This window comes from Solenopsis invicta, chromosome 3, assembly GCF_016802725.1.
Source record: "Solenopsis invicta isolate M01_SB chromosome 3, UNIL_Sinv_3.0, whole genome shotgun sequence".
NCBI classification, from domain to species: Eukaryota; Metazoa; Arthropoda; class Insecta; order Hymenoptera; family Formicidae; genus Solenopsis; species Solenopsis invicta.
In genome coordinates, this window is record NC_052666.1 from 15,533,228 (window position 1) to 15,548,892 (window position 15,665).

A 15,665-nucleotide genomic window follows, 5' to 3' on the forward strand; every position below is an offset into this window, starting at 1 on the left:
CAAGAAACAGCATCACATTTCTCATTAATAAATTATTTGGTTTTAGTTTCATTTCTTTACATTTTTGTAAAAGTAAATACTTCTTTATTATAATACGAGGTGTGTTCAAAAAGTATCGCGAATTTTGAATTTTCGCGGGTTACGTATATTCGAATTTCGATCTTTTTGTGGCGTTATGTTGGTACTCATGTCTCTCACTTATGCCGACAAGCTCGGCCATTTTGAATGTTCACTTAATTGTTGACAGCTGCTTTGCTTGCACGTGTTTTGGATCGTCTTCGATTTTTACCTATTCAAAAAAATGGATCAAAGAACCTGTATCAAATTTTGTGTGAAAAACGAAATTAAGTGCGCGGATGCATTCCGAATGTTGACTGTGGCATACGGAGAAGCTACCTTGGACCGAAGCAACGTTTATCGGTACAAAATGTTCTCAGAAGGCCGAGAAGATGTGAACGACGAAGAGCGTGCCGGACGCCCGAGCACTTCAACAACAGACGAAAAAATTAATGAAGTGGAGAAAATGGTATTGGCCAATCGTCGAATCACCGTTAGAGAAGTTGCTGAGGACCTAAACATATCGATTGGCTCGTGCCATTCGATTTTTATCAATGATTTGGGCATGAGACAGGTCGCCGCGAAATTCGTACCAAAATTGCTCAATTGCGACCAAAAACAGCATCGCATGAACATTGCTAATGAGATGTTGGACTCTGTCCGCGACGACCCAAATTTGCTCCAGAGGGTCATAACTGGTGACGAATCGTGGGTTTATGGTTATGACGTGGAAACCAAAGCTCAATCATCTCAATGGAAGCTGCCGCACGAACCAAGACCGAAAAAAGCGCGCCAAGTTCGGTCGAATGTGAAAGTTTTGCTGACAGTTTTCTTCGATTGCAGGGGCGTGGTGCATCATGAGTTCTTGCCACAGGGTAGAACGGTCAATAAGGAATATTACCTGCAAGTTATGCGCAATTTGCGCGAAGCAATCCGCCAGAAACGCCCGGATTTGTGGAAGAACAAAAATTGGCTTTTGCACCACGATAACGCCCCTGCTCACACATCGTTGCTTGTGCGCGATTTTTTGGCCAAAAACAACACACTAATGATGCCGCAGCCACCGTATTCCCCAGACCTGGCCCCCTGTGACTTTTTCTTGTTCCCTAAACTGAAGAGGCCCATGAAAGGACGACGTTACGCTACGCTTGACAAGATAAAGACGGCATCGAAGGAGGAGCTGAACAAGATAAAAAAAAATGATTTTTTGAAGTGCTTCGAAGATTGGAAAAACCGTTGGCACAAGTGTATAATATCTCATGGGGATTACTTTGAAGGGGACAAAATAGATATTCATGAATAAATAAATAATTTTTGAAAAAACACAAAATTCGCGATACTTTTTGAACACACCTCGTATATGAAAACTGTATGGACATTCAAATCTGTTTTATTTTACCTATCGGTCAGAGTATAGGCGATAAAAATTTTAGTGAGCCACGAAGAAAAAGTTTGGGAAACGCTGGCCTATACCTTCATGGATTGATAGAGCAAGTGAAACTGAGAAGAAAAATTCTTTATCATTTTTCATTATTTGCAATAGTTAGCGAAATAAAAATTATTAAATTTCGAGACACGTACGTGCGCGGCTTTGCATGCGTAGCAGCCGAGCGCCAGTGCGCTGGCTGATAGACGATGGGTACTTCTCTCTCCTTATCGCGCCGCCATCCGCGACTGCTACTAGTTTTAATAATTTTTATTTTAGTAACTATTGCGAATAATGAAAAATGGTAAAGGACTTTTCTTCTCAGTTTCACTTGCTCTATCAACCCATGAAGGTATAAGCAGATTTTCTGGGTCACCTTGTGTACATACATACATAAATATACAGGGTGATTCAGAACGACCCATGTGTCCCTGTAAAGACGTGTTCTTGAATAAATTCTGAGACGATTTTTCCTGTACGAAAATTTTGTCCGACGCTTACTTTTTGAATAATAAGAGGATAAAATTAGCGAATCACGGGCCGTGTACACATGGTAGACAAAGGCGGCGCAATTCACCGCCCGACGCGGACGCTTAACCGTGTAACTTTACAACTACATACACATACAGACGATTAATACCCAAAGTGGTGACCCCGACGTGATCGGTTAGACAATTTTCCTCTTTTTCTTGTCATTGAGACAGTTAAACGCGAATTTTTTTTGTGACATTTAACGCGAACTTGAACAGTAAAACCGCGCGTGAAGTGTGAGTGCACAAGCGGGACAAAAGGTGCAGCATCATGAAGGATGGTGAAGACGCGATGCAGCAGGGAGAGCCGACAGTACAGCCACTTATGCAGCCGACAGGACGAGCTGCTGTCGTAGAACCGGCAGGTTATTTCATGCCCGGTCCCGAGGTGAGCCGTGTCGAGATGCGTATACCGCAGTTCACGCTCGATAACCCTGAGCTGTGGTTCAGTATCGTGGACCGCAGTTGTCAGGCGGCCGGAATTACGGTAGATACAACAAAGTTCGGGTACGCGTTAACGGCGATCGATCCGCGTTATGCCACCGAAATTCGCGATATTATAATGAATCCGCCGGTAAAACGAGCGTACGAAACTCTGAAGACCGAGTTAATTAAGCGTCTTAGTTTGTCGCAAGAACATAAGACCCGTAGATTACTTGAACACGAGGAAATTGGTGACAGAAAACCGTCCCAATTTTTGAGACATCTCTGCGGTCTTGCCGGAAACGTGGTCGGAGATCCGGTGCTCCGGACGATTTGGCTGAGCCGTCTATTAGCATATCTACAGCCACATCTCGTTACGCGCGCGACGGACACGCTCGATCAGCTCACGGATATCGCGGACACGATTTTAGAGGCCACTCGAGCGCCCGCGCTCTAGGTAGCGAAAGCAGCACAAGCTCCCGCATTTAACAACCACCGCATCGAGGATACGACAGCAGCAGAGGCAAGATTAGAATTAAAATTTGCACAGATGCGTCTAGCGTTACAACAGGAGATGGCGGAACAACTTGCATCTATTCGAAAATCTATCGAAGCTATTGGAGAGAGAAGAGCAGATGACCGTCGTGAAGGAAGCCGACGGCGGCCGCATTCGAGGTCGCGTTCGCGTGATCGCGGTCATCCAGCAAGGATTATGCTGGTATCACTGGCGCTTTGGGCCGGATGCTCGACGTTGTGATCCGCCCTGTACGAACCAACAGGAAAACGCGGCGGCCAGTCGCTAATGGCGACAAGCAATGCAGGCCACTGGACGCGTCGCCTTTTTATGACGGATTTAACAACCAAAATGAGTTTTCTTATTGACACAGGTGTAGATCTATGCGTCTACTCACGAAAATTAATTCGAGGACAACAACAAAAGTCAGCGTACAAACTTTCAGCAGCAAACGGAACGATAATAAATACGGACGGCACAGAGACTTTAACGTTAAACTTTGGTCTGCGACGCGCGTTTACGTGGAGATTCGTCGTCGCGGCCGTATCAAGGCCAATTATCGGTGCGGATTTTCTCGCGTTTTTTAGATTGCTTGTCGATTTGCGAAACTCCCGGTTGGTCGATCAGGTGACGAGTTTGATTGCACCAGGGCGTTGTATTTGTTGCGATATGCCCTGCGTTAAGACGGTTGCGGGTGAGACAACGTATCATCGATTATTAGCACAATTCCCGGAGGTGACGAGACCGGGAGGACAACTCGGACAAACGAAGCACGGTACACGACATCACATTCAGACTATGCCGGGGCCACCTGTGGTATGCAAGCCATGGAGGCTTACGCCGGAGCGTTTGACTACTACAAAGACCGAATTTCGTAGATTAGTTGAGACGGGAATCGTTTGGCCGTCAAAGAGTAGTTGGTCGTCACCATTGCACTTAGTACCGAAGAAAGGCGAGGAATGGCGACCTTGCGGTGACTATAAAGCATTGAACGCGCGAACGGTTCCGGATCGATATCCCGTATGGCACATAAAAGATTTTTCTCAGTTGTTGCAAGGGAAAGTAATTTTTTCCACCTTAGATCTCGTAAGGGCGTACCACCAGATCCCGGTAGCTAAAGAGGACGTCCCAAAGACAGCGATCACCACACCCTTTGGGATGTATGAATTTTTATACATATATATCCTTCAGTCTAAGAAATGCGGCGCAGACGTTTCAGCGTTTCATCGACGACGTTCTGAGCGGACTCGATTTCTATTTTGCTTATATAGATGACATTCTTGTGGCGTCGTCTTTGCCGGAGGAGCACGAGGAACATTTAAAAATATTATTTGGACGATTGCAAGAGTACGGTGTAATTATTAATCCGGTAAAGTGTATATTTAGCCAACCGGAGGTGGATTTCCTCGATTACTTGGTGTTCGGTGAGGGCATTCGACCGCTGCCCGCGCGCGTAAAAGCAGTCCTCGAATACCAGAGACCAGGAACGGCTAAAGATCTGAGAAGATACCTCGGCATGTTGAATTTTTACAGGAGGTTTTTACCGGAGGCTGCAAAAACCTTGGCACCGCTCAACGACCTGCTGTACGATAACATCCGAGAAAAAGCAGCGATATCGTGGACACCACAGGCCCAGGAAGCATTCGAGGCATCGCGAGAAAGTTTGGCCAAGGCCGCTCTTCTTACGCATCCGAGAATCAACTCAGAACTTGCCTTGTTTACGGACGCGTCCGATCAGAGTGTCGGAGCAGCGTTACAACAACAAGGAGAGAATGGATGGGAACCGTTAGCTTTTTTTTCAAAGAAGCTAAGTCCAGCCGAGTCAAAATACAGCGCGTTCAATCGCGAATTATTGGTCATCTACCTCGCTATCAAGTATTTCCAGCACATGCTTGAGACGAGAGTGTTCACCGTATACACAGATCATAAACCGTTGATTTTTGCTTTTAGGCAGAAACCGGAGAAATGCACACCGCGACAATTCCGTCATTTAGATTTTATAAGCCAGTTTACAACAGATATCCGGCATGTGTCGAGCGACGAGAATATAGTGGCAGACGCATTATCAAGGAAAAAGGAGATGCAATCTCCTTTGGACTACCTCGCGTTAGCTGCAGCACAGGAGAACGACGAGGAGCTGAAAGAGCATGTGCGACGAGAGTCCGGTCTGCGCTTAGAGAGAATCAAAATTCCTGGAACAGGAGTTGCGGTGTACTGCGACACGGCGACGGCAACACCAAGGCCGTTTCTGACGAGAGATTTTCGTCGAGCGGTGTTCGACAGCGTCCATAACCTGGCTCATTCGGGTATCAAGGCGACGGTCAAACTCATATCACAGCGATATGTTTGGCCGTCGATGAGAAGCGATTGCCGGAGCTGGGCCCGTACATGCATACCGTGTCAACGAGCCAAGATCACGAGACACGTGGTCGCCCCGGTCGAAGAATTTCCTATACCATCTAAGAGGTTCGAGCATATTCATCTGGACATTGTTGTGATGCCGAGCTCAGAAAGGAAAAGATACTGTCTCACCTGCGTTGATCGGTTTACTCGATGGCATTTCCGCTGGAGGACCAGGAAGCAGAGACAGTTGCCAGGTCATTTTACGAGGACTGGATCTCGTCGATTTGGAACGCCTCTCCGGGTTACCACCAACCAAGGACGCCAATTCGAGTCCCGACTTTTCCGTCAGCTGAGCGAGCTGACGGGAACGGCGCACCTGAGGACGACAGCATACCATCCGCAAGCGAATGGTATGGTGGAGAGGCTTCATCGCCAACTCAAGGTGGCGATAAAGTGCCATGGAAGCAGCCGATGGACCGAGGTGCTGCCGACCGTTTTATTAGGGGTGCGAGCAGCCTGGAGAGAAGACCTTCAGACAACGGCAGCCGAACTTGTCTACGGAGAAGCGCTTCGTCTTCCGGGACAATTTTTAACTCAACGACCGAGCGAGGATGTAAATAATGACGCAAATTTTGTCAAGGAATTGCGACGTCATTTTGACGATTTGCGCCCGGTCAGTGGGACCCGCCACGGAGAGCGGCGTTTGTTTATTTTTAAGGACCTGAAGACGGCTGGTCAAGTTTTTGTCCGACACGATGGTCCGAAGACGATGTTGCAGCCACCTTATGATGGCCCGTTTGCAATCGTGAGGCGTATGGACAGGGATCTTGTCGTACGCGTGCACGGCAAAGATGTAACAATCTCAATCGACCGTGTTAAACCGGCATATCTGTTTACAGATTTGACAGCAGGTGCCGGTGAGGATCGAGCAGCGACAACGCAAACGGGCAGCCAAGACATCAACACGCGAGGCCTTATCCGAGAACAGAGCGAAAACGCACCGACTCCCGAGGAACGAAGAGAGAGAGAGAGAGTGACGAGAGCAGGACGCAGGGTTTGTTTCCCGGACCGATTCCAGGCGGGCTTACGACGATAGAAAAATTAACCTACTTAAACATATCTCTGTGTTGTATGACGAAAATGTCAAATTCATAATTGATTGTGAAAAAACCCGAGACGCGAATCAGCATAGTTGTTAATATATATTTGTGTAATAGTTTTGTTTTTTGGTTACTGAGACAGTCGGTTTTCTATACTTTTAATTTATTTTCTTGGCTCAATTTTTTTTGATGCGCATCAAGTTAAATTAATGTATATAGTAGTAGGTGTTATTTATTATTTATTATTTATTTTATTTTAGTTAGTATTCTGTGACTCATAGCTCAATTGCAAGCAACAATAAGAACGCCTATCGTAGCGCCTATCACTGGCAAGAAGGGGGTCCTGTGGCCACCTTTCGCCACATGCCCAACTAAAAGTTCGAAAAATAATAATATTCAGGAAAATAAATAACATGTTTGTCAGAAGATTTGCAAACAAGGAAAATCATATACAGCTTCGAATTTGCAGACCAAACTGTCATTTCGGAGCTTATATAAAGTGGGCGAGAGAAGAAACGCTCTCTCGCCAAGTTATCTCTTGTCTCAACACATTGTACTTTGTAACTCGGGCGTCATATACTTAAAACCAAACGTTAGATATTAAACAGATAGAAAACTCACTCGATCTCTTAATTAATTTCTTTACAACTACATACACATACAGACGATTAATACCCAAAAGAGAATATCATATTATTCGTTGGCAGAATTTTGTTATATTGCTCCGTCACAATTGTTCATGTATAACAAAACAATTCTTAATTAAGCCCTTTTATCGCGTCAAGGTATTTGCTATTAAAAGTTTTTGATTTATTTTAGATTCTAAGTATTTTATGTTTCTAAATTTTTTAATTTTTTTTTTGTTTTATTCTTACTGTGTGTGTGTATATATACGAGTATATATATATATATATATATATATATATATATATATATATATATATATATATATATATAGGGGAGGCCGGGGCAAATTGTTAGACTTTTTTTTCTTTTGTGTCTCCTGAGTCCTATTAATTAAAAAAAAAAGCATGAGCCGGTTTGAAAGGTTGAACCTTCCCCTTCACAATGCCGATATAAATAAAACATGCAAATGTACTTGCTTTAAAGTACATATAAAAATGTCGACCAATGTCAAGAATTAAAAATAACCCCAAGCCCGGGGTAATTCGTAACTAGTCCGGGAATATTCCGAAATTTGTATTTTAAGTTGAAAGTCTGTAAAAAAGTTGTTGTTAAGATTTCTTTTATTTAAAAAAGAATGTAGGTATACAAAAAACAAATGCAAACATACACGTTCGCATGTTCTTTTATGCCATCGGTGTGACAGATTTCCTAACCTCACAAGTGTCAATCTTTAACGCTTTATAATTTTTTATCTGCTTAAGAGCGATGATTTTATATTCATATTTATGTTCTATGTACTAAAAGATACAATATTATCAAGTTTGAACTAAATCAATGAAGAACTTTACCTCAATGTTTAACTCTGCCTAGCGCAGACGTTCGTAACATAGCCGAAGGGTTAGGGTTACCCAACTTAGGTTAGGCGCTGCAATCAGTATTAACGAATCGCCCCGGTGCTGGGTATTACGAATAGCCCCAACATCAACTGTGCGCATTATTGCGTATGATCGATAAAAATAGACATCACACAGCAAAAGGTAAACACGAAATATTTCAAATACGTTCAACTGGACACGATACATTCAAAGTTTTCAAAAAAACCTTATTATCTTATTCAAATTTCGAAGAAATGCCAACTATCAGAAATTACTTCGACTGTCGCAAAACTTTTTTTACTACTATGACTTCAATATGACGCCGTTACCAACAAATCTTTGTTAGCAACATCGTTACATGAGGACGTATTTACAGTATTTAAAGTAAATTTTTAATACGTACCCATAAAAAGATATTTTCAATTATCGAATTACCCCGTCTAACGATTTGCCCCGGTCTCCCCTATATATATATATATATATATATATATATATATATATATATATATATATATATATATATATATATATAGGGTGTAACAGAACTATCGCACCTGAAGTATATATGAAGTGGGATAGAGAATATGAATCCAAATCAAAAAGTCCTGAATCATTTTTTGATCTGAGCCGTCTGTTAGATGTCATACGATTTTAAAGTTAACGTATCATCGAACGTCTATACAAGAAAAGCAGGGACGGACAATAGACGGGCGCACGGACGGAGCGGAGCTGACAAATTACGCGGCGGGAGAACAACAGCAACATGAGCAACAAAATGGCTGTACACACACACGCACACGCGCACATTCCCCTCTCTCTCTTTCTCTTTCTCTCTCTCTCTCTCTCTACTTTGTTTAAAAAATCTTACATATCCTAAAATGCATAACTAAAATAAACGTTTCGGCGTTTTTGTAATAATTTATCCATTTAGTGTGAATTAATTGTTTATTTTATTATAGTTACAATAAATGTTTGAAGTGTGCTCCTTCTACTTCGATACACATTCTTTTACTTTTTCGTACGTTTTGCGTAGCTCTTCGAACTTGATCATTGTCAATTCTTTCAATAGCGAGGAATTCCGTCATCTCGTCAGCTGTCTCGATGTTGGTGTGCCTAAATATTTTTTCTTTCATTGCACCCCAAAGAAAAAAGTCACATGGTTTGTAATCTGGAGATCGAGCAGTCCACGGAGTTATTAATCCTCTTCCGAACTATTGTGGGAAAGTTTCGTCGAGATAGCGACGAATTATGCCTTTAAATAAGATTTATTGAAGTTGATTTTAAAAGTAATTTAATGGATAATTATACTTGAATGTAAAGTTTGTTGCAAACAAACGATATGTTTTTAATATTAATTATAATTAATCTAATTAACGAGAAATTATTGTATAAAAGTAAGTTATTCTATGTATGTACACTGTGAAAAAAATTTTTGTGGTTTAAGTAAATATGTTATTAGAATCATTCAAGCAAACTATTTACATAAATAATTCTTACTTGTTTGTAGAAAATAATATTTCTTTGAAGTATTATTTACTTTTTTGAAGTAATATTTACTTGGGTAAAGTAAATAATTTGCTTGGTTCTAATAACATATTTACTTAAATCACAAAAATTTTTTTTCTATTGTAATAATGACTATTGTTAGTAAGAGTTTTATGATATAAAAATTAATCTTTGAAAGTGTACGATAATATCGTAAGTAAGAAAGCGATCTTCAACTAATTTTGACAGATTTTATATTTTATTAGTAATAAATGTTTTTATAACAAAAAGATATTTTACGTGCAAAATAGGCAGGTGCGCCATCGTGCATGAATATTGTAGCTCATCTATTTAACGCTACATCGTCTAAATTATTTTCCATTGAGACTAGTAAATTTGGCAGATCTTAAAAATGATATCTTTGATAATTTAACCGTTCGGGTAGTATAACAGGCGAAAATAAACGAGCTACAATATTTATGCACGATGGTGCACCCTATTTTGTACGTAAAATATCTTTTTGTTATAAAAATATTTATTATTAACAAAATTTAAAATCTGTCAAAATTAGTTGAAGATCGCTTTCTCACTTACGATACTATCGTACACCTTCAAAGATTAATTTTTATATCATAAAACTCTTACTAACAATAGTCATTATTACAAAAAAAAAATTTTCGTGATTCAAGTAAATATGTTATTAGAACCATTCAAGCAAATTATTTACTTCACGCAAGTAAATATTACTTCAAAAAAGTAATACTTCAAAAAAATAATATTTTCTACAAACAAGTAAGATTTATTTATGTAAAGTAAATAGTTTGCTTGAATAATTCTAATAACATATTTACTTAAACCACGAAAATTTTTTTTTAACATACATAGAATAACTCGCTTTTATAAAATAATTTTTCGCCACCCATACAGCACAGAGAGAATGCAGAATGATTTCATTGAAACATTGTAATATTGCATATTGATTGCGAAACATTGCTGCAACTTTACTGGAAGATTGCAGCAACATTAAGATGTCCGCTTTTTGAAATATTGCATTGAAACATCCCAGCAACATTGCAATGTTATAAATTTTTCCAAAATATTTACATAAATATTATTACACCATATAATTTTAATGAACAAAACAATATTTTTGTAACATTTTAAAAAATATTTTTCGCAAAAAGAAATCTTGGGAATTTTTTCTGGGAAATTTCCAAGCAGTCACCTATCCAAGTCGCGACTCCAGTGAACGTTGCTTGACCTCCGTGATCGCTGCGAACCGATCCCACATGATGATATGTGAACACTTTATGCTGATATGTGTATATAACTGGTAGATCAGGTCAATATACGTTATTGAAAAAATGAAATATGTATAATTAAAGCACAGTAGTTATATAAACAAATATAAAATTACAATTTTTTTTTACTAATTTTGCAAATGCAGAATAGCATCTGGAATAACTTTTCTGTTATTTGTTTAAATAAGAATGCAATTAGAAAATATATATCAATATAATATCAATAATTAAATTAAATATGAAAAATTTTTATTTAAAAAACAATTAAAAAATATTGCTTGTTTATTGGACTGTAAATTGAGGTTTCTTCATATATGAACCTATTTTGTCTATTGATATAAATATTCATGTTTCTCAATAATACTATGATGCACACAGTACCACGGGACCACATGTCTTTTTTTAGACGTCTTAGAGTCAATATTTGAAGGATGTCTGCAGACGTCTATGCAAAGTCAATTTGCAGTCAACTCTGAAAGCCTGACTTGAATGAGTCGACTTACAGTCGACATATGGACGATTGTGTTGGTAGGAAATGTAGAAATTCAGCGGAAAATTTAATAACGTCGCTCGACCTTAGTTTGCTAAATGCGAATGAATAATTATGGATAATTTAAATTAATATATTATTATACGCGAATCTTCTGCTTTGGATCTTTATTGCCATTATTTTATTAAAAAATTATGATATTACAATGTTTCTGGAATATTAATGGCATATGCCATGAGATGTTGCAGGCATATTGTTAATTATGTTTCTGCAAAGTCTCCGTAAAATTGCAATCTGCAATATTGTAACATTGCTGCAATTTTCTGTGCCGTATGGGTAATTAGATTAATTATAATTAATATTAAAAACATATCGTTTGTTTGAGACAAACTTTACATTCAAGTATAATTATCCATTAAACTACTTTGAAAAACTTCAATACATCTTATTTAAAGGCATAGTTCGCCGTTATCTCGACAAAACTTTCCACCAATGGTTCGAAAAAAGTTCAATAAATTCGTGGCCTGCTCGATCTCCGGATTATAATTTATGCAATTTTGTTCTTTGGGGAGCAATAAAAGAAAAAAATATTTAGACACATCAACATAGAGACAGCTGACAAGATGACGGAATTAGTATTCTTCGCTATTGAAAGAATTGACAATGATCAAGTTTGAAGAGCTACGCAAAATATACGAAAAAGAGCAAAAATGTGTATCGAAGTAGAAGGAGCACACTTCAAACATTTATTGTAACTGTAATGAAATAAACAATTAATTAATTCACACTAAACTGATAGATTATTACAAAAACCGCGAAACGTTTATTTTAGTTGTGCATCTTACGAAAAATGATTATTAAGGTCTTAATACAAAAATGGCCAATACTTATGAGGAGATTGCGAGATAGGGGTCACCGTTTTTAATAAAATTTTATGGGTATGTATTCACTCACACATTTAAAAGAGCTAACACTACTTTGGAGGTTTGAAAAAATCTTTTTTTTTTTTGCTTAAAATCATTAGTTACACTTATAAAAATATGATGCAAGTAGTTTTAGAATGAAATTCGAACTGTGTTTGAATGTTTGAGCTGATTAAATGAATCGTCTTTGTGCGCCTATTGAGCAGCTGCAGGCGATTCGTAGCGGCCCCGTCTTCTCCATGCTTCGTAGGTGTATAGGCCTATTTATGTACAGTCGTGAGTTAAAAGGTTGCAACACATTTTCTTTGATTGTTTTTGAAATGTAGACTTGCTCATCAAACGGTGAACGTCATTGGCTCTTACCTGTGGATCCAACCAATTACGTTTGCCTATCGATGAGCAAGTTTACATTCCAAAAACCATCGAAGAAAATGTGTTGCAACCTTTTAACTCACGACTATACCGAAAATAAAACTTTGACATAATATAGATGTTATTACTTGCACTAAATCAGTAAATAGTTTTGGAAGCGTCGGTTTCTGTGTTTATACGACGCCATTAGTTTTTCTGAGTTTATGTAACAAACTTGTTTGTTTACTATTATAATCATGATTACAACAGTCTAATGAAAATTATGCAAGTTTTAAACCTTGTGGTGGACCCTAGTTGTTATTATTTTTGCCAAGAATTGAATGCGCGGCGTGTCATATTTGTCGAGCGCAGTCTCACTGACGAAGCAAAGAAGGCCAGAATAGCGTTATTATCAACTAAAAAGGAATATGATGAAGCTGTTGAACTCGTGGAAAGTCAATTTTATGGGGAAGCCATTGCAGATTAGAGATAAATTTAAAATTTTCAATTTATACACAAAACTTTATACACAAAAAATCAGTTACTAAAACTTTAAACACGTTTTTCTTAAAACACAATTTTTTAATCTGTGTGCAACGTTATTCTTACAATTTCTATTCGATTGATTGGAAGTTTTATCACAATCTTCTTGTAACTATTCTACAGTGAAGTACGTAGGTATTTTGCAAAATTTCGAAAATTCTTTTTCCAATCAGCATTTTTTTAAACACATTTTTGGGCGAAAAACGCACTTTTTGTTATAAATAGCTACTATTTTGATAAAAATTAATGTTTTTAAAAATCGCTACCTACTTCTTTAGTTTTGAATTTGTAGATAATGTCGATTTTTGTTGTTTTTTTTTCAGCACGAATCATGTCGCAGAAAACTTGCACGCAAAAATTCATCTTTAAGAAAAAACGATTTCATAAACTGGCCAGTACGCCACCATTTTGTGCATAAAAGAAAATAAAAAAAATATTTTTTTACTTGTCAATATATGTACAATAAAACACTCTAAGTTTTTTATATGAAGTTATTCACTTACCACAATAAATTCCCAAACTTAGGTATCATTTTAGGGAGTCAAGCCAGTCGACACAATTTGTAACCTATATAATTTGGGAGTAACAGTTTATATAACAAATGTTTCATAATATTTACATCATAGCTATGTCTATCTGTTGTTTCTTTCTATATAATATAAATGTGCAATTGTTACATAGTATTAACATAACAAATATGTAATGTTCCAATATATAATCAATATTACAACATGATATTGTAGCAATATAAAATCAATATAATTAATTAGTTACATGATAATACTATTATTATATAAAATTTAATTATTGGAATTATATAGACGTTTTATATTTTGATGATAGATTTTTTAACCTATATAATCGCCAACTTTAACGATTGATATCTCGGTTAGCGAGACAAAGCGACACTTTTTTCTGCCAGATTCGTTCATTTTGAACGAAAACTCATCGAATGAGCCTAATTTCGTCAAAATCAGAGGTGAAGTATTCTGAAAAATTACCATTGATTTTTCTACATTAAATATTAATGTTGTTGTAACGTTAAAGCAACATTAAACAAATTATTATCAATATACGAAATAAGTCTGGTGACAAAAAAATCTTGATCTTAATGATCAAACAATATTTTTTAAATGCTTTTTTAATGTTCAAAAAATTTTTTTATTTTTAATTTAATTATTGTGTTATATAGACTTGTTTCTAATTGTCTTCTTATTTTTACGAATGACAGAAAAATTATTCCAAATGCTATTCCGCATTTGTAATAATCAGTAAAGAACTATATTTTTATATATGTTTATATAAATATTATGTTTTAATTATACATGTTTCATCTTTTCTACACATATTCACCTAATCTATCAGTTATACATGTATTAGTATAAAGTGTTTACAGATCATCACGAGGGTTCCAGTTCGCAGCAGTCGCAGTCAAACAACGTCCACCGCGGCCACGACTTGGATGGGTGGCCACTTGGGAGTTTTCAAGAGAAAATTCCCGAGATTTTTTTTTGCGAAAAATGTAAAATGCTACAAAAACATGGTTTTGCATTGGAATTATGTGGTGTAACCATATTAATATTTACATTTCAGAGAAATTTTAACATTGATTCAAGAGACGTTAGACATTGCTGCAATGTCTCATTAATATTGCGATTAAATATTGCATGAAATGTTGATACAATATAGTGTGCTGTATGGTTTATGATCTACGGTGATTTATTTCAACATAAATATGTCGTCACTGTTATTTACAAAAAAGGGCGAAATTATGATATAGCTACCCCACATAACAAAACTTGATCCCAAGGATATCCTGCGGATGTATGTCAAGGGATTTCTAATATCCTGAGGATGTGCTTAGATAAACTTAAGAGGTCCTAAGGATATCCTGTCGATGTCTGAATGTCCGCTATGTAGAGCCCTAGGATATCGTAATTCAGATATCCTCAGGATGTCTTTGGATAATCAAATTTGATCCTGAGGATGTCCAATGGATGTCTTAAAATAACTTGTAGATCTTTCTAATTCTATGAATTTTTCCAAAATATTTACGTAAATATTATTACACCACATAATTCCAATGAACAAAACAATATTTTTGTAACATTTTAAAAAACATTTTTTGCAAAAAAAATTTTGGAAATTTTTTTTCGGAAATTTCTAAGCGGTCACCCATCCAAATTGTAACCGCGGTGGACGATGCTTGACTTCTACGACTGCTGCAAACTGGATCCCTCGTGATAATCTGTGAAGACTTTATGCTAATACATTTATATAACTGATAGATCAGGTGAATATATATTATTAAAAAAATGATATAATTAAAGCATATTATTTATATAAATATATATATATTGTGACGTGGCAGTTTTATCTGCCTCGCCACTTCGTCCTCCGCCTGAGCATAGCGCAGGGAGGCGCGTGGGACCGGGTCGGGCACTCAGCGAGAGAGCGAGATCTCCGGCGGGACTGCGGCGCGTATTGGTTTTATTTATTTATTCGCGGCTCATTTCATGTATCCGCGGGCACCTCGACAAACGTCGCCTAAGGACCAGCCGCAGCGAGGAGGATGGGCAGCCGCAGGACAAGGAGAAGGCGATCGTCCAGGGCCGGCGCACGGAAAACCGACGGAGAGAAGGACGAGGCTCGATGTGGTGACAGCGATGCGCCACGC

The 15,665-nt window shown here is 37.8% G+C and overlaps 1 protein-coding gene across 1 annotated transcript; it reads left to right on the plus strand.

Moving 5' to 3' along the window:
* Positions 1-2,284: 2,284 nt before the first annotated feature.
* Positions 2,285-2,893, plus strand: LOC105195918. Its single transcript, XM_011161551.3, has one exon. The coding sequence runs from the start codon at positions 2,285-2,287 to the stop codon at positions 2,891-2,893; it is 609 nt and encodes a 202-aa protein (XP_011159853.1).
* Positions 2,894-15,665: the final 12,772 nt, after the last annotated feature.